General features: G+C 38.5%; 1 protein-coding gene across 2 annotated transcripts in view; it reads left to right on the plus strand.

The window, feature by feature from the left end:
- LTK (leukocyte receptor tyrosine kinase) overlaps nucleotides 1-27,674 on the plus strand; it is a 142,780-nt gene that overhangs the window by 62,527 nt on the left and 52,579 nt on the right. Inside the window, exons 5-10 of one of the 2 annotated variants that reach the window (XM_058162053.1) lie at nucleotides 4,088-4,227; nucleotides 4,534-4,662; nucleotides 5,705-5,854; nucleotides 11,433-11,533; nucleotides 16,385-16,557; nucleotides 25,164-25,258. In XM_058162053.1, coding sequence (XP_058018036.1) covers nucleotides 4,088-4,227; nucleotides 4,534-4,662; nucleotides 5,705-5,854; nucleotides 11,433-11,533; nucleotides 16,385-16,557; nucleotides 25,164-25,258 — 788 coding nt within the window. Of the gene's footprint in view, nucleotides 1-4,087; nucleotides 4,228-4,533; nucleotides 4,663-4,747; nucleotides 4,979-5,704; nucleotides 5,855-11,432; nucleotides 11,534-16,384; nucleotides 16,558-25,163; nucleotides 25,259-27,674 lie in introns of those variants that run through there. The other variant, XM_058162054.1, reaches the window with a different exon arrangement.

Below are 27,674 nucleotides of genomic sequence, written 5' to 3' on the forward strand. Positions count from 1 at the left end.
CTCCTTAGATGTGACTGGGCCAGAGTCCAAAGAGTCAATTAGCAGGATGGGCGTCCCCGGAGTGGGGTCTTCGATTGCCCCTGGTAGTGGGCATCTGCTTAAAGCGTCCGCATGCCCCACTTCTTTTCCCGGTCGATGCTGCAGCTTGTAGGAATAAGCGGCTAAAAAGATAGTCCATCGGGTCAATCGTGGCGAGAGTGCCACAGGCGTTGGGCGGTCGCCAGCCAGTATCCCTAACAACGGTCTATGGTCAGTAACAATTTCAAAGTCTCTACCAAAGACGTATTCGTGAAACTTTTTTACCCCTGACACAATTGCTAGCGCTTCCTTATCCAACTGGCTGTAGTTCCTCTCTGCGGAGGACATCGTTCTGGAGTAGAAGGCTATAGGGGCTTCTGTGCCGTTTGGGAGTCTGTGGCTGAGCACAGCCCCACCCGTAAGGGAGGCATATAAACCAGTACTAATGGCAATGAGCTATGGTACTGAATCAGTAGGCTATCGCTGGAGAGCAGGTTTTTTACTGCTTCGAAAGCCCTAGCTTCCGACTTTCCCCAAGACCAAACAGTATTCTTTCCCAGAAGCTTATGCAGCGGCTCAGCAACGGTCGCTTTGTTTTTTAAAAAGACCGCGTAAAAATTCACTAGCCCCAGGAATGCCTGTAGCTCTGTTTTGTTTTTGGGCGCTGGAGCCTTTCTGATTGCCTTGACCTTGCTCTCAGTGGGGTGAATTCCTTTCTTGTCTATTCGGTAGCCCAAGAACTCGACGGATTCTACCCCTATCTGGCATTTGTTCACTTTAACCTTTAGTCCGGCTGACCGGAAAATGCCCAGAACTTTTCTCAAACGCTCCCCCAATTCCTCTAAATTTTCGCTGATATCAATACATCATCAAGTAGGGACTACCCTGGGAGCCCTTGCAGAAGTCGTTCCATTAAATTTTGGAACAGCCCCGGTGCCACACTCACCCCAAATTGTAATCGGGTACACTTGAAAGCACCTCTGTGAGTTACAATCGTTTGGGCTTCGGCTGTGTTGGCGTCTACGGGCAGTTGTTGATAGGCTTGAGCCAAGTCTAACTTTGCAAAGACTTGCCCTTGCCCCAACGAGTGCAGCAAGTGTTGCACCACGGGAACCGGGTAAGCGCTTTTCTGTAAGGCTTTGTTTAATGTCGCCTTGTAGTCAGCGCAGATTCTAACTGACCCATCTGGTTTGACTGGGGTGACGATTGGTGTCTCCCACTTTGCGTGATCGACTGGCACCAGAATCCCCTGATTTATGAGCTTATCTAGCTCCTTGTCAATCTTAGGTTTCAGGGCAAAAGGGACTCTCCTTGCCTTTAACCTAATGGGGGCTACCTGGGGGTCTAAGTTGAAGGAAATAGGGGTCCCCTTGTACTTGCCCAGGCAGTCCTTGAAGACATCTTCGAACTCGTTCATGAGTATGTCTTTTAGGTTACAGTCACTTCTGTAGATGCCAGTCACTCCCATGCCCAGTGCCCGAAACCAGTCTAGTCCCAACAAACTAGGCAGGGTCCCTTCGACGATCGTGATGGGCAGGGTCTTCTTGTGTGGTCCGTACTCGACTCGGACAGAGGTGGTCCCTCGAACAGGGATGCGATTCCCTTGGTAGTCGTGGACTCGTAGCCGTTGTGTTTGCAGGTGGCGCTTTGCGACTGACGGCAACGCTTTCGCCAAAGTGTCCCAGGACATGATGGTGATCGCTGACCCGGTGTCCACTTCTAGTCGGCACGGCACTCCTTCTATTTTTGGCTTGGTGAAGATCTTCTTCTCCACCCGGGTTGTGGCGCGGCCTATGATCACCGTCGTTTGATTCGAGTTCGCGCCCTTTTTGTTTGAGCCAATCACGGGTCGCCTTGCCGATCCCGCGCTCTGATTGGCCGATTTGAATTTTCGGCGGGAAGGTTGGGGAGCTCGACAGACTTGAGCTAGGTGCCCCTTCTTCTCGCACCGCCGACATGTAGCGTCCTTGAACTTGCAGTGTTGGCGCTGGTGTTGACCTCCGCAACTTCCGCATTCGTCCCGGTCTTCTTTGCCGCGTTTCTCGGTTCGGCAAACCCCTTCCTCATCCTCACCGTCGGATTCGGTCTGGATCTCTTCTTGGTGCACCGGGGTTGATTTTGTGCTCGCCTTCGGTGTGAGTGGCTGTTGCAGGGTCTCCGCCGCTTGGGTGGACATTTCATGCGCTCTGGCTTCGTCCAGGGCGGTTGCCAGCGTTAGATTGCTCTTTGATAGCAATCGCCTCCGCAAACGCATGTCTCTGACCCCCCGGATGAGTTGCTCCAGCAGCGCCTCGTCCAGGTCTCGGTATGCACAGTCTTTGGAGGCTTTCCGCAGGGCGGCCATGTAGTCGCCGATGGATTCGCCCTCTGCTGTCGGCGCCTCCAAATTCAAAACGCCGACGATTTGGACGGCGTTGGCGCGAAATGGTTTTTAACAGGGTTTGCAGAGTTTGCCACGATACCGATTGTACGGCGTTGGCTCTGCCAGGGCTTCCGCGATGTCGATGACCTCGGGACCGCAGTGGCTCAAAGTATGCCCTTTGCGGTTGTCTGGAACTCCTTGCAGTTCGTTGCTTCTAGAAAGCTTTGAAGCGGGTCATGTCGTTCCCCATTTCTCTCTGGCTGGGTCAAGCGGTGCGGGCGGAGTGTAACTGGCCATCTCCGCTTTCTGCCCTGTGTTTGCTGGTTGGCTTTCTTACTGGTTTTATTTATTTAGCTTATGGTGATGGTACATTAGCCAGGAGACTGCAGTGTGAGTATAAAGTAGTTTTTTTGTGCCAGTGATTGCTAGTCTGTTCAGTTCACTTCTTACTGGTAAGGAATGGAGATGCTGGTAGGAGAAAGGCTGGCAGGGAAGCTACCTAGCACTGCCATAAAACTACTCTGCATTAGAAGGTGATAACTGGCCTCATTAGAACTGACATTAGAATGTGGCTATAATTCACTAGTCAAGAAATGTTCTGGAATTCCTAGCTCAACTATCTGTGACAATTAGGAATTCTGAAAGTTATATCCAACACATTTGGAGGGCACGTGGGAACATTTCTTCAGATGATGGGGAAATATTTTATTTCTTTTTGTTACTTGCCATGTTCTCACTCATCACTTATATCTGCATTATTGATCTTCATAAATATTGTACGCTTAAAAAAACATTGTTCATACTGCAGATTTCAAGGGGGGGAATGTGATGTTGAACTGTATTCTGAGAATGTGAAATTAGTCTCCTCATGAAGAGCTTTGGTTTGATTGAGCTGGGGACATGATGAAGTAATTTTAATAAAGGCAAAGAAACTTATTCTTCTGATTTTAAGGAATGGATCTAGGAGAGGAACATGTTATCAATCTTTGAAAAGTCTATGTTCTAAAAATTACAAGATGAACCCGTTTTGTTTCAATATGGTCTATGTTCAATGATAAGCTTGAAAATTTAATTACAGAACCATTCATAGTTATATGAATTCATTCTTTTTTTCCTATATATTTCCATCCTCTCTCCCCCCTTGCATCCTTCCTCCCATTCTCCCTCTCTCCCTCCCTGCCTTCCTGCCTTCCTTTCATTTCCTTTCCATCTATCCGTTTGTCTGTCACATTTAGTTATTTTAATCACCCTAATAGATCTAGGTTTTCTTCATTGTACCACTATTCATCTACTTTTTTGCATGTTGCTCCTGTAGGTCCCTGTTTTCACTACTAAAAATAAGTCAAACAAATTAAAAACAAATTAATAAAAATCAGTTTTAATTAATGCTACCTTATTTGGTAGGGTCTCACAATATTTTCTATTATAACTAGTCAAGCAAAATACAAAGTAGTAATTCTCATGCACTTGCTGACAATATAGTTTAGTCGCATAATAGTTTTTAAGCGATATTAGAGGGCATGTCAGGTTCAGATCATAGCAAAATATTATTACTAACATGTAAATATTTGGTCAATACATAATTGACCAAAGCTGCACAGTTGTAAAAATTTAACTTGAGTTAAAGTATGTGAAATCCTTTGGATACATTTATGCTTTTTATAGATAAACACATTTATTAACCATGTCAATTGCTTTGATTTTCAGGGTAAAATGGAAAATTCTAATAGGCTCAGTTGGACAAATGGAAAGGCCTTTTGAGATCACTTTGCTGTATTCAAGTTGTGATGAAAAAAATTCTGGGTTTTTGGCGCTGGGATCATTGCAACTTCAAAATTGCCTTCATGGTATGTAGGAATTCACAACTGAAAAAATTGGATAAGATAAATGTCCCACAGACAGTTTCTGACCTAAAATTCAGCAACCAAGCTGTGAAGTAAATAATTTTTTAATCTATTATTATCAATTTATATGTTATTGTTTTATATCTTAACCAGAGTAAGCAAACTGTGGCTTTCAAACCACACACGGCCCCTTAATCCCTATTTTGAGGCGTTATGGAGCTCTCCTGGCATTTTACATTTTAAAAGTCAAGTTGGAAAAGGCTGATTTAAGTATTGTTATTTTTGTTTGCTTGTTTGTTTTCCCTTTAGGTAAAGGTCTTTACAACTTTGATAAGGGATCTCCTATCCCCTGCCCACATGAGGGCTGTGTCAGCTACCTAGAGGTTTGCAGTTTCAATTCTGATTGTCTAACCAAAGAAGAAGATGAATCCCTCTGTGGTAAATATGAACCTGCCTGTCTCTTTCTTTCAGAGACTTCTTACTTGCCAACTATTTTAAGAAAGAAAATATTAAGCCCAACTTTTTGTTCTTTATTAATCCTGCAAAAACATCCGCAAAGAAGGAACAAAAAATATTGATTGCCAGGTGCTGAGTGCAAGACAAGAAGCAATGGATGGAAATAATAAAGGAGAGAACCAACCTAAAACTAAGGAGACATTTCCTGAAAATTAGAACACTTAATTAGTGGAACAACTTGCCTCTAAATGGGATGTGATGGCTCAGTGGCTAAAATGCTGAGCTTGTCGATCAAAAGGTCAGAAGTTCAGCGGTTTGAATCCTTAGTAATGGGCTCCCATTATTTGTCCCAGCTTCTGCCAACCTAGCAGTTTGAAAGCATGTAAAAATGCGAGTAGAAAAATACCTTTGGTGGGAAGGTAACAGCGGTCCATGCACCTTTGGTGTTTAGTCATGCCGGCCACACACCATGGAGATGTCTTCGGACAGTGCTGGCTCTTTAGCTTTCAAACAGAGATGAGCACTGCCCCCTAGAATCAAGAACGACTAGCACATATGTGCGAGAGGAACCTTTACCTTTACCTTACTTGCCTCTGGAAGATGTGGGTGCTCCAACACTGGAGTTTTTAAAGAAGAGATTGGACAACAGTTTGACTGAAATGTTATTCCTGCTTGAGCAGGAGGTTGGACTAGAAGGTCCCTTCCAAATCTGTTATTCCATTATTTGCTGTTATTTTCACAAATGACTATCGTTTCCAAGTGCCAGCATTATTTCCTAAATCAGAAAATACCCTACTATTTGAGTCTTGACATTTTGATGGATGCTGGTTCCTACACAGTTGAAATTTTTCAGTTTATATATTTAATATTAAGAATAGTAAGAAGAAAAATATTTAATGATTTTGGTAGAAATGCAAATTTTCTGTAGTGATGAGTTTCTGTACAAAGTTAACCATACTTCACAACATACTGTGCTGATCTTTTTGTTTGCTTGCTTCTTGTAAAAATTACTGCTTTTTTCCAGATAGCCTAACAGAGGGGGCACATTGTTCTTTTGAGGAAGGTGCCTGTGGTTGGACAATAGATGGAAATACAAATTCTTCCTGGTCTATTAGTAGTTTTTCAAGGATGCATGAAAATCAGATTGGAGGATCTGCCTTACAAGCCACTGGAGGTATATTCCTTATTCTTCACCTTCTGTTTTAGCTGGAAGGGCATCTCATTTGGGATCTTTTTATTTATTGAAACGTTGAGCAACTTGTATGATTCTGAGTTACATCTGTTGTAGAGGGACGTTCATAGTACTGCCTTGAGAGAGTTTGCAGCTGTGAAGGAAAACATATGCAGTTTCATTATGTATGAAATCAGAAAATGGCCTAAGGAGAAACATGAAGCTCTGTGTTTTTCAGGAGAATACTATAAGACAATCTATAAAATCTGTTTTGAAATTGAAATTATCTACATTTTGTAAGCAACTGATATTAAAGTTGAATTCTTAGCCATGGACTAGCAAGTGAAGATCCATATGAAAAACATACTGTGAAACACATTAGAAGTCTGTAGGTAGAGTGAAATGGTGAAATAGTTATAGAGAGAAAGTGAGAATACCCTTTATTTCTAAGATGTTAGGGAGAATTCCCTCACCTTTGTTAAGAGCTACTTTAGAATATCTCTTTTGAGAGGTAAAAAGGGAGATGGACCTCTTCAATTCTTCCCTTGTTCTAATAAGGATTCCACTCCCTACATGCTTTATTGAAGGAGGGATTTGTGCATTTCAAGTCCCATCAGGAAACCCATAGAAGTGGATTGCTTTGTTCTCTTTTTCTTATGCTTTTTAACAAGACTATGACTTTCCACATACCTGCAAGGTTCCCTTAGTATGTAGCTTCGGTGTCCTGTCTATGGAATCAGAGTAACTCTCAACATGGAAAGAGCATAGCATTTAGGTTTTTTGTTTGTTTTTTGTTTAGAGCAAAATTAGCTAAAGGGAAACTGAAATATATAAAATCATGTGTGTTTTGGAAAATGTGGAGCTTCCGGTGAGGAATCATGGTGGGCAAATGTCTCCAAAGAAGCAAAGAGACACTGCAGCTGAGAATCAGTGTACACCATGTCCATAGCTCTGGACAGAGAAATTCACCCCCACCGCAAAACACCAGAAAAAACCCCCACTCCAAGTAAAACTCGGAAGCATGCATCTTTCAAAATTCTTTTACTAGGATAGGTAAACTGGCACATCTGGGAAAATCCGAATCTGAGAGATCTGAGTTTTCCCTCAGTAAATCAAAACCCTCAAGACCATCCACTGACTCCTCAGTCAATCATATGCTCCATTCGCCAACGGTCCCATCTCGAGACAGCACTCCGACCATTCCTTCTCCAGATGCAGGATCGGCCTGACCTTGACTGATAGGAAGAATGTTATTATGTCTAATGATCACCCCCCCCCTATTAAATCCCTTTTCCTACTTTTCCCACACATGAGAAAGTGGCAGCATGGAAGCTTCCGGCCTAGTATGGCTTCCAAAGCTGACAGGTGGGTTTCTACCGGTTTGCCCTGGTTTGGGCGAACCGGTAGTGGTGGCAGTAGGAGACTCTGCCCACCCATCCGGACGTCATCATAAATGCTCTGTGCATGCGCAGAAGCGCTGTGCACACACGCGCACACTCACAGTTCCAAACTAGTAGCGAAGGTAAGTGAAAACCACTACTGCCGAGAATGCTGCTAGAGGGTCGATGCTAAACTAAGTAATCTCTCTGGATCAGAGGAAGATTGTGAGATAACCATTTTGCACAAGGTATTTGCCTTAAAAATATTTAAGTGAAGAATATATTTCAGCAGACATTAAAAAGAGGAATGAAGTATTTTGTATGTTTACTCCCAACTTAAACCAGAATTTGTATTGGCTGATGAATATGGTAGATTTGTGGGTTAGAAGTTAATTTATTTGGGGTCAAAACTATGATGTTGTGGATTTATGTCTCCAATGAGGATAAAGTGATGTTCTACAAACAATTTATGGACAGATTAATGTATTTCTCCAGGGGCGTTTGAAGGCAGATTGGAATGGAAATGGAAAGAACTTTGAGGAAAAAATATTAAATATTAAAATTACTCAGGATAAAACTATCAACTTTTTTCTGATTTGATGGGTTAATTTTGGGTTGGTTGATATATGGAGATGAAAAAAATGGTAGTTCAAGAGAATATTTTACTTTTCAGAAAAACACAAATCCTTTTCAAAAGTAGACATGATTTGGATTTTAAGAGTCTTGGCTACTAAAATATCTAAAGTGGAGACTTTACTTTTTCAGAACACAATCCTTGATTATAAAAGAAAATCTAGAGTTTTTTAAAATGGAGATTAAATGAAGCATTGTTACAGAAAGAAGCAATTGTTAAGGATTGTAAAAATAAGAATTCTTTGAAATTAATTTAAACTAAGGCATTGACTTGAGAATAGTTTTGGATGCAAGTAAAATCTTTTTTAGAGGTTGACTAATTCAAGATAATTATGAAATTATGAAGGCGAAAGAGAAAACAAAATATTCTGGATGAGATAAAAAGAAAAGAATTAAAGTACTCACTAGGAAATATAAGTATCTCTCAACAAATTAAGAATTTAATTTTAATTTAATTTTAATTTAAGGGGCGTGCATAAGAGCACAATAGTGCCTACCATTCCTGTCCTATTGTTCCCTTCATTATATCAAATTAATATAGTTGATGCATATTTTTTACTTATATATTTTCTTCAAGACATGTTGTTTTATCTATGACAATTGTTTGTGTATACTGTTGTGACAAAAGAAAAAAAAGAAAAAATTTAAAGCAACAGTTAACAATGACAAAAATGGAAATAAAACTGAATTATGTAAAACATAGGCATTCTGAATTTGCAAACAAACCAGAGAAGTGGTTGGCATGTAAATTGTGAAAAGAAAGAGAAAAGAAAATGATACTGAAATTACCAGAGGATGATAATATATGAATGGATAATGCTGCTATACAAGAAACATTGTATCAGTGTCAATTTTATATAAAACACATGATATTCCATTGGAGAAAATGGAGGAATACCATAAAAAACAAAATTCACAGAGAATCACAGAAGAACAAAAACAAATTATGAATGGATCTGTAACAATATGGAAGTTTTAGAAACTATACAAAAGATTAAACTAGGAAAGTTTTCTGGACCAGATGGATTATCAGGTGCTATGAGGATGATTATTTTTACATCTTTACAAAACGCAATGAATTCTGTTTTACAGGGAGGAAAATGCCAGAGACTTGAAAAGAGGCCAGTATATCATTAATACCAAGAGAGGCCAAGATTTGACTTTAGCAAGACTAATGCCATTGAACAAATATTATAAGTTACTTACAATTTGGACGGAAAGATTGATAATTTTTTTGCAATCATTTATTCATGAAGATCTATGTGGATTTTTTTACCTAAAAGATAATTGAGTGTCAATTAGGGGAATATTTGAAAAAAACATAATGAAAAACAAGCCGCATGGGTCTTTGTAGATGCAGAGAAGGCATTTAACAATTTGAATTGGATGTTTCTGCTTGATGTTTTAGAAAATATGAACTTTGGAGAGAACTGTATAAACTGGGTAAAATCAATTTACACTCTTTATTGCCCAAATAATTGTTAATGGACAGCCAACCAAACCATGTGAGATATAAAAAGAAAAGAGAGAAAGTTGTTCATTGTCCCCTCTTTTGTGTATTTTAGATGTTGAAATATTAAACACAGACATAAGAGAGGATTGTGAGTGTAAAGGTTTAAAAAGAGATTCATTTGCAGATAATTTGATGTTGGTTTTGGAAGATTCTTAAAAGGGAATAGAATTATTAATAACTAAACTCAAAGACTTTAGTGCCTTAGCAGGTTTCAAGATTAATAAAGAGAAGAGAAATATGTTAACAAAATGTATGAAAATACAAGAGTAAACAGAATTGATAAACAAAATGGATTTTAAAACTGAAAAAAGGTAAAATATTTGGGCATCTGTTGATAAATATGGTCTTTATGTTAATTCAAAATTATTATGTTATGACATGGAATGAAGTCAAAAAAGAATTGTTAAAATATGATAGAGTGGAACTCTTACTATTGGGGAGAATATCTGTGATAAAAATAAATGCTTTACTTAGATGGTTAGTTATTTTTGTTCTAGACAATACCAGTTTTGTTTTGACAACCAATGTATCATTTAAATAGTGGCAGAACAGAAGGATAGTTCTGAATTTGTATGGGGGTGGAGACACCACAAATTAAATATAAGATATTACAAGGTGCAAAGGAAAGAGGAGTATTGGGTTTATCTGACTTTTATATTTTGCTGTTTGTTATTTAATTTGGATGGAAGAGAGTTGCTGGGAGTTGCTGAGGTACAGAAAGTCACTCAAACAAGAACTCAAACTGAAATTTGGATGACATCAGTGGAGGGTTTCATTTACCTTTGCTACTGGTTCGTTCGCATGCACAGAGCATATTTGATGATGTTCGGGCAGGTGGGTGGAGCCTCCTGCTGCTGCTACTACTGGTTCGCGCGAACCAGGCAAACCAGTACCAACCCACCACTGGGTGACATGGATATTTGTCATATATCAAAGCTAAACTTTTGTAGATTATACATTAGATGTGCCATACTGAGAATATGCAATAAAGACAAATTTATGTATTTGCCAATGATTTTCTTGTGTACAATTATCGAAAAGGTTTAAAATAGGTAAAAGTAGATAAAAGAATTAAAGACTGAATTTGAAACAGAACTGTGTATAATGATGAACAGGTTATTGTTAAAATGTGTAATTTTTTTTTGAAATTTGAGTCAGAAGAATAACAAATGAAATAATGAATGATAAAATGGACTAAAATTTTGGTTACAATATACAAATGGAATAATGGGAAAATACGTGATTGAAAGAAAATTTACAATAAGATCTAATGTTAAAGAGAATGTTTATAAAATAATGTATCATTGGTATATGTCACCAGAGAAATTGTTTAGAATATATGAAGGTATTTCAAATTTAGGTTGGATATGTGAACAACATGAAGGGGTATTTTATCATGTTTGGTGGACATGTATTAAAATATTTTAAAGATTAATGTGCAATTGAAACCAGAAGCTTTTATTCTGGGACTAATGGATAAAAAGCTGGGGAAAAAAGTCATGGAACCTTGTTTTTATATATGACAATTTCAGTAAGATTGTTATGTGCTCAAAAGAGAAAAGGTGTGGCATTACCCATAATGGAAGAATGATTGCTAAAATGACTAAAGTCACTTCTGTGATTAGAGAAAAGACATCTACATTCATGGCTGACTGGAAATTTCTTATAGACTTTTTGCATGAGGTAGAAAAATTAACTACGGTTTTGATGATCAAGAAAAAATAGACAAAAGAAAAATAGAGCTTTTTTTTGTAACCATAGATTAAGAGATCATTTTGTAATCATAGCTGTATTTGCTACAAAGAAATCAGACTTTTTTTTCCTTATTATTTCTTTTTATCTTTTGATTTTGCATTTTGTCCTATATTCTCTCTCTGTTTTTATTCTCTTTATTTTAGGTTAGCTTTCAGGATATTGTAAAATATTCTAGTTTCCAGAATATCATAAAATAATATCCTTGGTGAAGCATCAGCATGTTTATTCTAATATATTGTAAATTCTACTATAGCTCAGTCCCAAAATACCACTGAAATCTAGTTCCAATTTTTTTCCCCAGGTCATTTTTTGTATCTGCATGTCAATAGTGAACACACAGATGGTTTTGCTCGGATATACAGCACTGACCTTCCAGCCATTCTTTCCAATGGATCTTATAAGGTACTTTAACCTCTTCCTTAGGCAATTAAATTTCACTTTGTGGATGTTTTTGTGTGTTTTTGTGTCTTTTGTCATACTATATTCAGTTTGGTCAAGAGTTTCAAAATGATTCTGAACAAAAGATCTGTAGTAACAGTTTTACACCTAATAACCATTACTGTATATGCTGTAGCAACAGGGCGTGTAATCAGCTCCAATCCAGTTGTTGATTTAAAAAAAAAAAAAAAACAACGAGCATATGATTCTATTTGACTATTGGATTCAATTTTCTGATTTAAAAAAAAATTGATTGTGAAATTTGAGATTTCTCACAACTTAAAGAGCAAGATTGCCTTGATGATACAGGAGAATGTAGCAGGAAATGTTCCTTTGTTCCTATGCCATCTCAACCATCAGTGCACAAGCACTGATCCCAACCATCTTGGGGAAACTGTGGAGAACCCAGAACTGTGTTCTGGATGATCTTCAAGGGCTGTAGACTGTAACGGTCTCCAAAGATTATGGTATCGTGCTCTGGAAAGAGATCCTAAAACAGCATCTAGTGTGACTGAAAAGGCCAATTCGAGAGTGGCAATCCCTTCCACACTGAGGGCAGATGCATTCTGTCCCCTGCCCAGCCCCCAGATTTCATTGGTTCCAGGACTACCTCTTTGCCTCACCTTGCTAAACAAATGTCTCTTCGAATTGGAGAAGGCCATGCTGCGTCTTTAGCCTCCAAGCTGAATGATCAGAGGTCAAGGTTTCCCAGTTGTTAATGTCCATTCCCAAGGCCTTTAATGTCCATTCCCAGGGCCTTGCAGATATCCTTATATTGCAGCTGTGGTCTCTAATCTGTGGTCTAAAATCTAAATAATAAATAATAATAATAATAATAAATAATAAATAATCTAACCAGGAAATAACCAAAGGCTCCAGTCTAAGAAAGGAAGCAGTTGGTGCACAAAATGAATCTGTGCAAAGCCCCCAACTCCCAGCCAACTGTTTCTCAAGCAAGAGCTCCAAGTCCAGGGAATCCCCAAATCATGCAGCAGCTGTATCCAGGTGAGTGCTGGAAAGAGTCATCGGAGAGCAACCTGCTAAGAAGAGATGTTGCAATCCAGCCATCATCCTGAAGAACTGAACGTCCAAAGGCATCCTCATATCGGTTCCAAGGCCTTTTTGGCATTCACCTATTGATGACTGCTTCCCTTTCTAAACAGACACTCTGCTTAAGTACAAGGGCATTGCCACAAGTTGGCAGCGTGGCTTGCCCTCTGCTGCCAGCTAAGCAGGTGATTCAGCATCCCTGCCTTAAAATATGCTTTAAGTCTTGCCTCTGCTGACTCATTTCTTCCAGTGGATGAAGAGCCGTATGCGGATGTTTGTCTCCACTTTCCATCCTTTCAACGGCTTTTAAAATTAAATTAAAGCAAAACAGATAACGCATTGCTCCTAAAATAGGAAAAGGAGTGGCGTGAGACAGCCAGACAGGTTAACCAGTTCCAGACACAGCAGGCCTGGCTTATCTCTTTCTTTCTTCAGATCCAGAATGTCTCTGCTGAAACGTGTGGTCTCAAATACCTGTTGCCTAGCACCTCATATCTGCTCTCTGCCCCATATTATTCCATCTTGCTGTTAAGGCAACAGTAGCTGGGGCATGACCATGGAAAAGTTTTGGAAGAAACTAACCCAAACCATAAAATAACAGCCTAATCACAGCCCTCAGAACAGCTGCAACATCCACAAATGATGATGCTTGAAAGAACAATGTTTTGTTCTGCAAACCATGATCCAAAATCGTGGGTATGTGAAACAAAGCTCTACTTAGAAGTTACTCTTACTCTTTGAAGTTGAAAAGTTGAAAAGTAAAACAGCTTGCACACCTCTACTCCCAAACTCTTTTCTGTGGCCAACGATCATATCATGAATTATACAAAAGAAAGAAATAGTTGCAGGTATTAGAATCAAATTGGTGTTATAATCAAAGTTGGAAAGGTGTTCATGCAACTGAAATACAGAAGTGGGATGATTGAGTAACAGAAGATTCAACTCTGCTATGAAAAAGACTTTTCGCCGTCCCTGAACACTTTATCCCAGAGTGAGCTGATAAAATAGAGAGCCCTTTCATTTGAATTAGCAAGGTCTGATTAAGAAGCGGAGAAATAGCAGGATATTAGATCAGCTTTAAATTTGCGCATAATACCCTGATTTGTTCTAAAGCTAGTTACCATAGTTTCTCAACTTGGATGAAATGGATAACTATGATAAGAGATGTCTGGATTTCAGTGCTCTTGCTCTGAAGAAAGAAACAACCAAAGGGAGCACAAGTACAGACAAAAGGCTTATTCATAGATTAGCTTATTAAGCCTTTGCCTACTTTTGCCATATGAAAGTGATACAAGGACTCAGAAGTAGGATCTTTCTCTCATTCCTGTAATTTAACCAAGCTCTCTCCTTATACAAGTCCGGTTATTCAATTCTCTCACCTTGTTTATTTCATCCTCCTCGCAAACAGAAAAGACTTATCAAAAAGCTGGATAAGTAATTATCTTTTAAATTTTTTTAAAAAAATAATTTGTCATACTTGATGTGGAAATTTAATTCATTTGTAACATATTGCCCTCCTGAATGTTTTGGCTTTAGAAATAAAAATGGAAAGAGTAAAGAAATGTAGCATAAGTAGTAGACAGGCTGCATTAAGACTGCCCATCTGGAAAACCCAAAAAGGGAAAGAAAATGGCAAGCCACCTATGCACCAATGTAAGAATGTGACGATTTTGTCTGTTTCAGGGATTTTTTATATTAGATTAAGCAACAATTCATATCCTAATAGTTCAGCTATAGTAGTTCTTCCTTTCCCCTGTCCAGAGGAGAGAAAATGAGTACAGGTGAAATGCTCCCAGTTCGGACAGGATCAGCTGATCCGGTAGCGAATGGTGGCGGGTGATTCGGAGAACCGGTAGCAAAAATCCCTGTCCCCCTCCATGCCCAGCTGAGCCGTGCGATCATCAGAGCCTTTTCTTTTTACTTTTAAAAGCATTTTTTTACAACCTATTCGGCCGAAGAGGTTGTAAAAACAATTGGTTTTAAAAGGTTAAAATAAAAGGTTCTGACAATCACAGCTGAGCTGCATGATCATCAGAGCCTTTTTTTTTACTTTTAAAAGAATAGATTGTAAAGAAAATGCTTTTAAAAGTAAAAAAATAAAAAGATCGTGCGCCACAGTTGATCACCCCCCCCACGCGCGCTGTTCTACTTACCCCATGCCTCCTTTTGGCATGCACTGTGCACGCGCGCACCTCGCATTTGGTGTGTGGTGCACACTGAACATGCGCAGCCAGCGAACCAGTAGGAAACCGGTTCAGATTTCACCACTGAGTAGAGGTAGTCCTTGACTTATGTCCACAATTGAACCCAAAATTTCTGTTTAGCAAGGCATTTGTTAGGTGACATGCCCCATTTTATGACCTTTTTGGTCATGGTTGTTAAGCAAATCATTACAGTTGTTAAGTGAATCATGCGGTCAAGTGAATCTAACTTGCCCCATTGGCTTTGCTTGTCAGAAGCTCCCTAGGAAGGTTGCAGATGACAAGCCCAGAACCTCAGGACATTGGAACCATCATAAGATCATGCCAGTTACCAAGCACTCAGTGTTCAATTACTTACCTGGGGAAATTACACTGATGGTCAAAAGTCCCTTTTTTTCAGTGCTGTTATAACTTTGAATGGTGCCCCAAAGGTGCTTTTTCAAGAGGCAATTGGACTTTCTGGTTTTTCATTGAAGACATTTCACTTCTCATCCAAGAAACTTCTTCAGCTCTGAGGGAACGGTGGGTCTTAATTGTTCTGCTTCTGGTTCTGCCAGTTTATTGTTCCTGATGGTTGACTATGTGGCTATGAGGAGATCTTCAACTGGTAGCTGTTCGGGTATTACTGCAAAATTCAGTCCTTCAGTGCCTCTTGAAAAAGCACCTTTGGGACAACCATGACCTGGGTGACTAAGAATTTCCATAGACACTTTTGAATGGTGACTAAACAAATGGTTGTAAGTTAAGGACTATGAATACACATAGACTGAAAGGCAGATATTTTTTTCTCTCTTGTATCCATGTAGAATGATAATGATTACATCGATCAGCTATAATGTTTCATGCATTTGATCTGATGTTAATCCATGGGAGTTAATTAAAACCATAATAAAATGTGTTAACTTTCTTTCAACTTCTGCCCCAAATTACCCGACAGTGACATGGGTGGCATATAAATTTAACTAATTTATTATATTGTAATTAATTATGCAGTGACACTTTTTCATTAAGTTCTTCTCTGATACATGGTGGTGACAATGTTGCCTTCACTCTGGATCAAAAATTACATGTATTGGCCTAGCAAATAAATACCATTTTTTCAAGGGCTTTTCATTTTTGCCCTCATTAGAGGAAACTGAGCATAAACTGAGATCACACAGCTTTCTGTTCATGTATCAGCTCATTCATTGCTTCCTCCATATGCCTGCTGTAATGGATATCCTTTCTGGCTAGCTTTATCTTTTTTGTAGGACCATAAAACTATCTTTTTCAAAAGCAGAAAATTTGGTTCCAGTTTATATGTGTTAAAAATCATAAAGGCACAGTAGCGTCTGGCTAATGAATGTACAAATGCTTGAGTCAAGATTTCTTTTTATATTTCTCATCTTCATGTGATTCATTCCCAGGAAGTTGTGTGATATTATTTTTATGAAGCTCATAACAGGACCCCTCTGAATATAAAACTTTTAAATCTATGAACCACGGTTATAGTCCTCAAATACGGTACTTATAAAGGCCCTCATATACAGCTTTTCTCTGTCTCACCACTTTATCTTCACTTTAGGTCCAATTCTCAGCATATGTTTTTGGCAATTACAATGGCACCATTTCATTCACTGTACAAGAAGGTGAAGGAGCAACCAATGACAGTGCGGCACAACAGATATGGGAAAAATCAGGGAGCTGGAGCGATCATTGGTTTCTCATAATTTTGGAAATGCCAAGCCTTCAGAACAGGTATCGCATCATGAATATTCATCATTACTATCATTACCTGTGCATTTCTTATCTATGTGGGTTGTGACCAGGGATGGGTTCTAAATTTTTTTTCTACCGGTTGTGTGGGCGTGGCTTATTTTGTGAGTGTGGCTTGATGATCATGTGACAGTGGGTGTGGCTTGATGATCATGTGACTGGGTAGGCGTGGCCAACTAACTGTCCCTCACATCAAGGAGTACCTTGCCTGGCCCCTCCCCTCCCAGCCATTCCTTGTCATACCCAGCCTCAACGTATCTATAGTTCTGCAAAAATGTTGTTCACCTTTTTTCAACTTTATTATCTACATACTATAGATCAGGGATCTCCAAACTTGGCCACTTTAAGACTTGTGGACTTCAACTCCCAGAATTCCTCAGCCTTTGCTGTCTTAAAGTCTTAAAGTGGCCAAGGTTAGAGACCTCTGCTATAGATGCACTTTCATGGACCACTGAAAGGAGGAAATGGCTCACATGTTTTGCCCAAGAGTGTGATAGGCAACGGGTTTTAAGGGGCTGCTAGAAAGAAGGGGGGGGGCAAAGTATTTTCCAAAGCACCAGAAGGCAAAACAAGAAGCAATGGATAGAAACTCAACAAAGAGAGAAGCAACCTAAAACTAAGGATAAACTTCCTGACAGTGTGAACCTATATAGGTTTCAGTCATAATTTCACATATAAAATAGCCATTCATGTAATACAACCTGCATATTGTTCAAAATAGTCATTAGTATTATGGCTGATGTTTGATAGCAAGCCTAAAATCCCCATTCCCTCCCCACTCCAGGGGAAGGTTACTTCAAAATCCCCATTCTCTCCCCACCCCACTAATCTGTTCTGGGAAGGAATCAAACTCTCCCTTCTTCATTTCCCAAATAAAATATTACTAGATAATTAAGAAATAATTAAGCTGTTAACAAGGAACTTGCCTAGAATTCCACATTCCTGCCAGCTGCATAAAGGAAACTTTGTAAGCAGAAAACAGCTACCAGTGCTTAGAAGTGGAAGCCGGAAGTTCGGCTCCATTTACAAGCAGGCAGAAAACTCATTCAAGACAGCATACTTCACAATGGAAACCTTTTTAGAAACCCAAAGCCCCATGTTGCACAAACCCCAAAACTTCAAAAACTTTGAACCATATAAGAATTCATCCACTTATCCAATTTGTTGTTCAGCTGACCCAGAAAGGAGCTTCCAGCTCTGTCAATTTAAAGCGACAGTGTTTCCCCCCCTCCCACTTCTTCTTTGCCAAGCGATCTCCTGGCTGAGAAGCGAGTCCTGATTTTTTCATTGTAGCCGATCAGTTGGGAGGCTTCTTGGCTTCTCAATTTAAAGTGACGGTGTCTTGCATTTTTTTCTCTCTTCTTTGTCAAGTGAGCCCTGAGTTTTTTCCTTCCAGCCGATCAGCTGGGAGTTGGGAGGCAGCAATAGATTGTGGGCGGGGCCAGACAGAATTTTTACTACCGGTTCTCCGAACTATTCAAAATGTTTACGCAAAATCTTGCGAACTAGGAAGAACCGGTAGCAACCCACCACTGGCTGTGACATTTAAGGGGGATTTTGCGGCAATAGATGGAGGATTCCTAGACAGTGCCTTCCTCCCAAGTCCTCCAAGCAAGCTTACTAGTTTGTCACAAAAGTATGCTATTGCATAGCCTGATATGAAGCCTGGGTGTTCTTTGTTTTTTTTCCCTAAAGACTATTTATCTTAAAAAGCATATATGCAAAGTTCTATCCCTTAATCTGCTGAGGGGAGGAGGAAGGAGGAAGGGCTGGGAAGGACAGAGGAGGAAATTACAGGTGGGAAGGAAGCAGGGGCGGGATTCAAAACCGGTCGCTACTGGTTCACTCGTGGGTGGGTGGGCGCTTATGCACTTGTGCAACGCTTTTGTACAGAAGTGTCCGGGCGACTGGGCAGAGCCTCCTGCTGCTGTCGCTACCTGTTCATCCGATCCGGGGCGAACCATTAGCAACCCACCACTGGAAGGAAGGTGAGATTTACAAGAGTCAAGTTGGACGAGAAAGGAAAGATAGGTTCTGACTTTTAGAACACCTATTGTATGGTAGTAGAGAGAGCACCAAAAGCAACATAAATCTACCATCATTTTGCAACCTGCAGAATTTTAGGAACAATTAAAAGCTTCCAATTACCAACAGAAGAAAATATTTGTAGCTCAGGGTTGAACTCTGGAGTTTGGTGGTTTGATGGTGCATTGATGATGTTACCTAATTTGGTAATGAAACCTCTGCAATAAAACCATCAAGCTCGGGGGAAACCAGGACCCCACAGAATCTAATTAATTAAATACTATTTTGTTTCCTACTCTAGGCCCCACCCCCTCTTGATTTTGTGAAAGTGTGGGTCTCTTCAAAATGAATCCCAATTTTAGTAATTAACAAAAAGGAAGCAAGAGCATTCTTTCAATAAATATATGGTTTCAAATTATCTTGGGGTTTTTTTGCTCACTTCCTATTAGGTTTATTTTGTCATGTAAAATCATATTTTAATTTTATTTTATATGTAAGGTTAAATTTAAATTATTAAAAGTAAACTGTATGTTTATTCCTTGCTCATTCTTACCCTTAGTGTAGTTTTTAATTGTATTAATGGGAAAGGCACATACATTCATTTTATAGGGTCAAGTTATTGCAAACTTTGAAAACCTACATTGTATCATCAATGTGCAAGATACTTTTCCAACGAAACACATTTTGCTTTAAGAATTTTACCATGCAAAGTCATAATACAGGATGGAAATTGAATAAGAAAATATATGTGGTTTAATACATGTTCTTAAGACATTATTACAAGGATACTGCCCCAAATTTGAAAGTAACCCTAGATTTCTGGGTCCCACAATCTGAACAATTTATTTCTCACTTAGTTGTGCTGAGGCTTTGAACTGTTACTAAACTGGGGTTTGTGGAGTTAGTAGTGGGGCTGTGCTTAATTTCCCCACAGAAAGGATTTCTTGCCTCACATTTTTCTCCCAGCTGCCGAACTTCAAGTCCTAGGAGAAATAATAACTTACACATACACACACCAATAACCCAGACAAAGCAAGCAAAGGTGAAAATTAGTTCTTTTTAGCACTGGAAGAACTTGTCTGCAAAGTATCAGGCTGCACGGGAGAAGGAGTTACTTTCTCTCTTGTCTTTTGTCTGCAGTGGAAGTGAGGTATCTTTTACAGCAGAACTTTAGCACAGTGATTTTTGTTCATTAGTATTTCAAGTCAGCAGAAGTGAAGACAAACATGGATTGTCTGTAATTGCTTCTGAAAGTTTGCTGAATGAAGAGTGTAGTAATGTGGAAATTTTCTTAGACTTAGCGAGGATTGAAGAGGTGGGGGGGGAGAGAGAGGGAGGGAAGGAGGGAGGGAGAGATGGAAAGATACACACACAGAGACACAACCCAAAATGACATATAATGGCTTTAGGATGGGGTTTCAAGCATAGTATTCTGAAGAGAATACTAGGTGTTATTGAAAGGAAGTGGGGTTGAAGAAAGGCCAACAGTCTTTTACTTGCTTACATGAATATTAGGATAGGAAGTGCAAGACAAAACTGAGAAGGAAACCAAAGTGAAAGCTGTAATTGTCAACCAATTGTTATGGACTGACCACTGAGTAAGATAAACATTTCAAGTTGTATACTTGGGTCTTGGGGATTTCAATGGACACGTCAGTGTAGTTTTCTAGGTAGCAACATGGAAGGTCATATTGTCATTGTTTTCATTAAATAAAAGTCCTCCTCAAATAGAAAATAACCTTTTAAAGCTCCTGGAATTCTTCTCTATTCCAGTCCAAACTCTGAACATTTGAAGAAGTCCTGAATTCTGCTAATTGTTGCTGATCTCTATCTGCACAAATATATACACACCAAACACTGGTGTATTTTCTGTGATCAACCGTTCTTTATGCTTATTCAGTTCCTTTGTATTACCACTATTGTAACTAATTGGAGATCATGGGTTACATGTGAGAGAGAAAGAATGCTATGACACTATATAGTCAACAAAGTGCAACTCCACAGTGGCAAGTGTAACCCTATTGTAATAATTATTGTCCTATTTTAAAATTGATATAAGTAGTGAAGGAAAGTGTTGCCATAGCAACAAGGCCTACTCTGTGTTTTTCCTGCTGCTGTGTTGATTGGATATATAATGTTGTCGCTAGAAGCAAAATGTTGTCATTGTTCACTTGTTTAGTGAGAAAGTAAAGAGTAACATATCTTTTGCAAAGGATGTTATCTCCCACTGTTCACATGTCACTATATTTACCTCCTTTTTGGAGCCTATACTACAAAGATACATAACTTTTTCATGTTCAAAAGCCTCACTCGGTCTTCCTGGTAAGAAAAATGATGAACTAGATTTCTCCAAAAGACAGAGACACAGGAGTGACAACTGACAGGCTGGCAGAAAAACTCAGACCAGTGGAACCTCTCCAGATAAGAAGATGAGAGTCTATCCACTTGTGGTCTGGATAGTTACTCCATACAAGGTAGCCACAGTATAGAGGTTATTCTGTAGGTCTAGGCCCTGGGATCTGAGGAAGCAATCATGCTTTCAACCATGGCAGAGCCTTTAAGGTCACCTCATTTTCTAATAATCCTTGGATTTACAATTATTTTACAGCTAAAAGTGATCTTCCAAACAAGTTTGAAAACCTACCTGATGAATAAAGTTTCATGCCCAAATAAAAGAAAAGCTGATTAGCAGTTTAAAGAATGTAAGATATATAAAATAAGTGGCCAAAAGCTAAATAAGAATTTAAGAAAGTTTTAAATAGACTAATGGACTGGATAAATTTGGAATATTAGGACATTTGTTAAGATCTTTTTAAAAATTGTGTAAACAAGCCATCATTTCCATGGGAACAGGAACTGCTTAATCTATCAGAAAAGAGATCATTGACTGAAAATAAAAAAAAACCAAACAACCCCCCCAGACTTCATAAATATACAGATGGACCACCTAATGCTGCAAAATTTCAGGCAAGAAAAATGACAGGCAAAGATATGACACTGGAGACATTTCAAAGGATTCTTGAACAATTGAGAGATAAGCTTATAACTAATTTGACAGCAATAATTTCTGCACCTGTAAATGTATTTTTTGAAAAAAATTAATAAGGAATAATTGAACAATGTGACAGATAACCAACTGCCAACAGAGGACCATCTGATGTACAAGCAAGATTTCCTAAAGAAAGAACATGTGATCATATGATCATATTGCCAATCTACATTGGATGATGGAAAAAGCAGAGGAAGACCTCTACACGTGCTTCATTGACTACACAAAAGCCTTTAACTATATTACCATGACAAACTTTGGAACTGCCTGAAAGAATTGGGAATATCACCACACTACATCTAACTCATCCAGTTTTTGTATTCTGATCAGGCAGTTACTGTTAAGAACAGAATATGGAGACACAAATTGGTTCAGAATTGGAAAAGGCACTCAATAAGTTTGCATCCTGTCACCTACACTACTCAACATGCACATAGAAATAGTTATGAGAAATGCACATATGGAGGAGTCTTATATAGAAGAGAATTTTAACTGGGGTTAAAATCAGTAGTAAGAATATCGGCAACCTCCTATATGCAGATGATACAATATTGCTCACAGAAAGCAAGGAGGATCTGGAGTGACTAATCCTGAGAGTCAAAGATGAGAGTCCAAAAATTTGGACTGCACTTTTAACAACAAGAAAACAAAGATAATGTCAACTGCAGGGAAGACACAGGTCAGAGTGCAGATCAGTAATGAGACTATAGAAACAGTAAGGGAATTTATCTTCCTGGGCTCTAAAATAAACCAAAGTCAGGACTGCAGCCCTCAGATCAGAAGACATATAAAAAGAACTTGGAAAGAACTGCAATGCCTGGCATGAATAACATCTGGAAAATCACAAACAAATACAGATTAGTTAATACAATAATTTTTCCAGTTGCTACTTAGGGCTGCAAAACTTGGACTCTGAAAAAGGCAGATAGAGAAGGGTGGATGCCTTTGAACTGTGGTGCTGAGGGCAGCTATTACACAACCCATCACTGCAAAAATAATGAACATAATAATGAACAAAGAAGTCCTAGACTGAACCTCAACAAAAATATCATTTGAAGCCAAGACTGTCATACATTGTTCATGTCATGAGAGCTGACTCACTTGAAAAGTCAATCATGCTGGAAGTGAGCATCAGAAAAAGGAGAAATGGCTATCCTACTACCTGTTGGTAGGACACTATAAAGGATGACACTGGGATGACCATGGCAGATCTGAAGGAGGCAGTGCATGACAGAAGGGTTTGGAAAATGCTGGTCCAATGAATGGTTGAGGCTTGGACATAACTGAATGGCTGATGACAATGATGATGACAGATAATAATATGGAAGAATTTATGGATAGACAGGATAAAGAGGAGATACAAATTCTAACTGATGGAGAAATATTGGAAAATAAAGAAATTATAAAATAGAGATGGTAAAGTGGAAATACGAATGACAAATCAAAAGACGCAAAAGGGCTTGAACAAGAATTTATTTTGGATTTACAGAAGAGGTTTTCTAAAACCTTAAAGAAATGTTTGAGATGCAAGAAATAAAGTCTGAATGGGGATTCAACCCTACAACAGCAATTTTATGAATTAAAGATTAAGATAGTTAGAAGTTCCTTCCACCCCCATCCCCCAAAGAGGAATATAAAGTTGACTTGTTTGACTAGTGATAAAATAATAAACACTTTTGTAGAATTCTGGAAACCTTTTATGGGCTTTTTGCTGACACTGACAGAAATGAAAATGAGTTTTAGATGTGTAAATCAATAAGGAAAACCTTGTTATGAGAGGTGAACCACATATGTAATTTCACAGGGGGTTGGAAATTATAAATTTATCTGTACTTGTTGCGAGGAAAATTGAGAAGTACTTCTTTAAATATTCTTTTTTTCCAATCTCTTTTCTTTTTTTCTTTTCTTTCTTGCACTTTGTATTGTTTTTCTTTTCTTTTTGTTCTTTTCTTTTCTTCTCCTATCACTTTGTATTATCTTTTTAAAAAAACCAAAAAAAGGCCCACTTGGCCTTTGAGAGGCATACTGGGAATTATGCTCCAAAACATTGTTGAGGGATCCAAGACAAAAATAAATAAGGTAATCTGATTTAAATCTATTTAGAATATAATGTTCACTTTCTAGTCATTTATATCGTCTCTCATTTATGCTTCTTTAAACATTACAGTTTGGAAACAATAATCTCACTGAAGCTGCATGCGGTTACAGTATCGGAGTTTAAGGTGTGCACTTTAGCTCTCCCGCATTGTAGCAGCAGGACTGAGCCCATAATATAGAAGAGTAGAGATTTCAAAATTACTCTCATAGAAGGTTACTCAAAAACAAAAAGGGATTGAATGAAGTATATAAAAAATGAATACATTTTATACAGATCACAAGATAGACTTAAACTGGCTTTGTAAAATGACTGATGCCCCAATTTAGATTTAAGAGTTTAAAAAAGAAGAATTTTCAAAGCAAATCATTGTATTCATGCACAGATAAAAGAGCTTAACATTAACTGAGTTAGCAATACTCAGGCAAAGCAAATTAAAGGATTTTAACCCAGTCCTAAATTACAAACTTCTCTATTCCCATAAAAAATAAAATAAATTCTTAGAAACAGATGCTTCTTCTATTCTAATAGTCATCTAGAAATTCCCTATTTCTGAAACCCCACTATAAATAGGGGCTGGAGGAGAATAGCCTCATCTCCTGCCTTTCTGCCCTAGTGTTGAGTTTCTTTCTTTCTTTCTCTCTATTCCCCCAAGATATATACTGCAATCATCCTATCTAGGAAGAGAGGTTTGGGGGATTTGACCCTCTATGTGACATAGTCCAGATCACCTCTGAATCCATGTTAATTAAAACTCAGAAGTCATGTAATTGTTATTTAACTTGGACAGCTGGGATACCAGGCTTGGGGGGCCGCCTTTCATAGCACAAATTGACTAAAAGGAAAGCTGCTTTTTATATGGGAAACTTGGCTTTATAGCCATAGCAGCTAAATATATCCCCTGTTAGGCACAATCTTGTTTAATATTTAAGGGGATACACCAGCTATGAATTCTAAGATATGCAATCCACACAGATTACCATCAGCTTCCATCATCATCATCATCATCATCATCATCATCATCATCATCATCATTATTATTATTATTATTTGTAAAATTTATTGGCCGCTCATTTTATCACAGGATAACTCTGGGCGGCTTACAATCTTAAAATACATGTTGAGATTTTAGTCCTTAAAATGCCACACGACTTAATTGGTTCTGTTGGAACAGGCAATTTGGCAGGTTTATTTCAAAAACTCGATATATTTGTTTTCATGGAACTATGAAATGCACTAAAATAAGGAGCACCCTTATTTTTTTAAAAAAATAGTATTGGTGATTTACAGCTCCCATTTTAGTTATCGTCCTTTTTGAATTGTTCCTTTTCATGTTTATTCATTAACTTCTATTCTGTAGGTTATTGTTTTTTAAATATCTCTTCTTATGCTCTCCCAATACGTTTTGTTTAAAAAAAGCTTTCAATTGGAGCTCCTCGCTAATTGGGGTTGGAATTCACAAGCCGATATTGCTGTGGACAACATAACTTTTGGCCTGGATTGCTTCCCTAATGGTGAGTTATTTCTAATTAAGGAAGTGCTATGTTCTGAGAGTATAAAAGCAAGCAATTATTACTTCTATGTAATTTTTCCCCATAAGCCTTTTCTAAATCTAACATATGTGAAATGTTGGCAATAATTGCCACAATAAAACAAATTAAATAGCAACACAGTTTTTCCCCCCCTTGAAATTAGAAGGCCCCTTTGGTGGTAATATTTTAATTAGTAAAATAATGTATATTCATAGTCCATGTTGTAGTCCACCAGCAGCTTGTGGAGCTGGCAATGGACTCAGACAGCGATGAGGCTGAGGAAGAATGTGGGCCAGTCCTTGAGGCTGGGGAAGTCCCAGATGAGGGCTTTGCGTCAGAGACTAAGGTGGGCCATCGGGGAGTGAGGTGAGGACTCCAGAGCCTCCAGAAACTGACAGTAGTGAGGCAGAGGAACAGGAAGAGCCTGTTCCTAATGCACGCATGAGAAGAGCTGCCAGAAGGCAAAAGCAGCTCAAGCAAAGAGGTCAACTCAGGAGTAGGGCCAAGAGATGATTGGCCCCTCCAATAAGGCTTAAAAGACCAGCAACAGCGTTTGGGCTCTTTGCCGGAAAACAATGTTGATAGCTTCATCTGGTTGCATTTATTTTGTATTGGTTTCTTCTGAACTTTTGCCAAGAAAGGCCTTTGGCAGTTTGCCTAATTGGACCAAGGTTGGTGATAGGACTCAGAATTGTGTTGAGAGGAATTTGCTTTAATTTAGTTGAACTACACTGAGAATGAAGTAATTCTCAGCTGTTTGAATAAAATATCTTTGTTTTTACACTGACTGAGTTACCTACTACCTACTTGGGCCTGGGTCACAACAGTCCATAGCTAGTGCCAACATTATGCCACGGAAATATGGCAGCAATCTATTGAATGTCTATGGAGAGTTTCAGTCATCCAAGTCATGGCTGTCCCAAAGGTACTTTTTCAAAAGTCAACTGGACTTTCTGGTTTTCCTTTGAAGATTTATTTATTATTATTTATTTTATTATTCAAATTTTTATACCACCCTATCTCCCGAAGGACTCAGGGCGGTTTACAGCCTTATAAAAACATAAAAAACATAAGAATAAATACAAGTTAAAACAACATTTTAAAAAACTTATTACATTAGGCCAAATTTAAAAATATCGATTAAAATAGTACAAAACCCCATTTAAAACTAATTTTTAAAAACTAAACCCTAGGCCAGCCCCGCACAAATTAGCTTCTTGGACGAGAAGCAAAACATCTTCAAAGAAAAACAAAATCCAGTTGCCTTTTGAAAAAGCACTTTCGAGGCAATCTATCGAATGATAATTTGGTAGAAAATGGCTGTATTACTGTCAGGTAAGTTTAAAAGTGGAAAAAGGGAAGAGAAATCCCCCATATCATGAAAAATGAGCTCCTTGATGCTCTCTAAACTTGGTTGTTTTCTTCCAGATGTTTTGTTACCCAAACCAGGTTACATCATCAGTGGACAGTAATGGTGTTACATAGTTTGGGTAGTGAAATATCTGCAAGAAAACAACCAAGCTCAGAGATCACCAAGGACCCCTCATTTCAATCCTGAGCTACAAATATTTTCCGGTAACAGTATTAATATCAAATATGCCCTTCCAACTCTAATCCTTCCTTCAACTTCAAATTGAGTTCTCCATGAGTAGAACATAATATCTCCTTGTAGAGCCACCCAATTGGCATACATCTGATTAGAAAAGGCTGTTGAACAACTAAGACAGCATGTTTATTTTAAAAATACCAGAATACGTCAATAAGATGATATTTTAAAAAACATTCAGGTTCACTGATGCTCCCTGAATTTCTATAAGCTGCATTGTTTTCCTTCAGAGAAGAAGGCTGTTAGTTCATCTTTTCTAATTCAATTACATTTTTGAGAAATCCAGCAGCTTTCTGTAATAAAATTACACCCTTCTTTGCCAAGAGAGACTTTGAAGATCCCTGACAGTTCCAATTAATTAATCAGGCAAAGAGTCTGAAGTCTGAAGATTTGCAGGAGGGAAGTGGGAGGAAGAGGAAGAAAGGAAACAGAGTCGGAAGAAAGCTTAATTTTCTTTTTGCTAAGATGGAAATGCTCATTTCCTCCTGCGTTTCAGCTATTTAATTCATCTCCTTTCATTACAGAAAATGTTTTGTGGTTTGTGTGAAACAGAAGGAGTTGTTGAGGAGTTGAATGATATTTCACTGCTGTGGATTGTAAAAATGCAGTTTTGATTAGCCAGCCCTCTTCTTCCTTGATAATGAATGCTTTTTCTATTGCTTAGTGTAGTTGTCCGATTAACATTCTGGGTCCAGAATCTGTTGATTAGAAAATGCATTGGTTGCTACTTCCTACTTCAGTTTATAATACGTCTATATTACTAACTCTTTATTTTATGAGTTTTGCTGCTGA

The sequence above is a fragment of the Ahaetulla prasina genome, chromosome 1 (assembly GCF_028640845.1).
Source record: "Ahaetulla prasina isolate Xishuangbanna chromosome 1, ASM2864084v1, whole genome shotgun sequence".
NCBI lineage: Eukaryota > Metazoa > Chordata > Lepidosauria > Squamata > Colubridae > Ahaetulla > Ahaetulla prasina.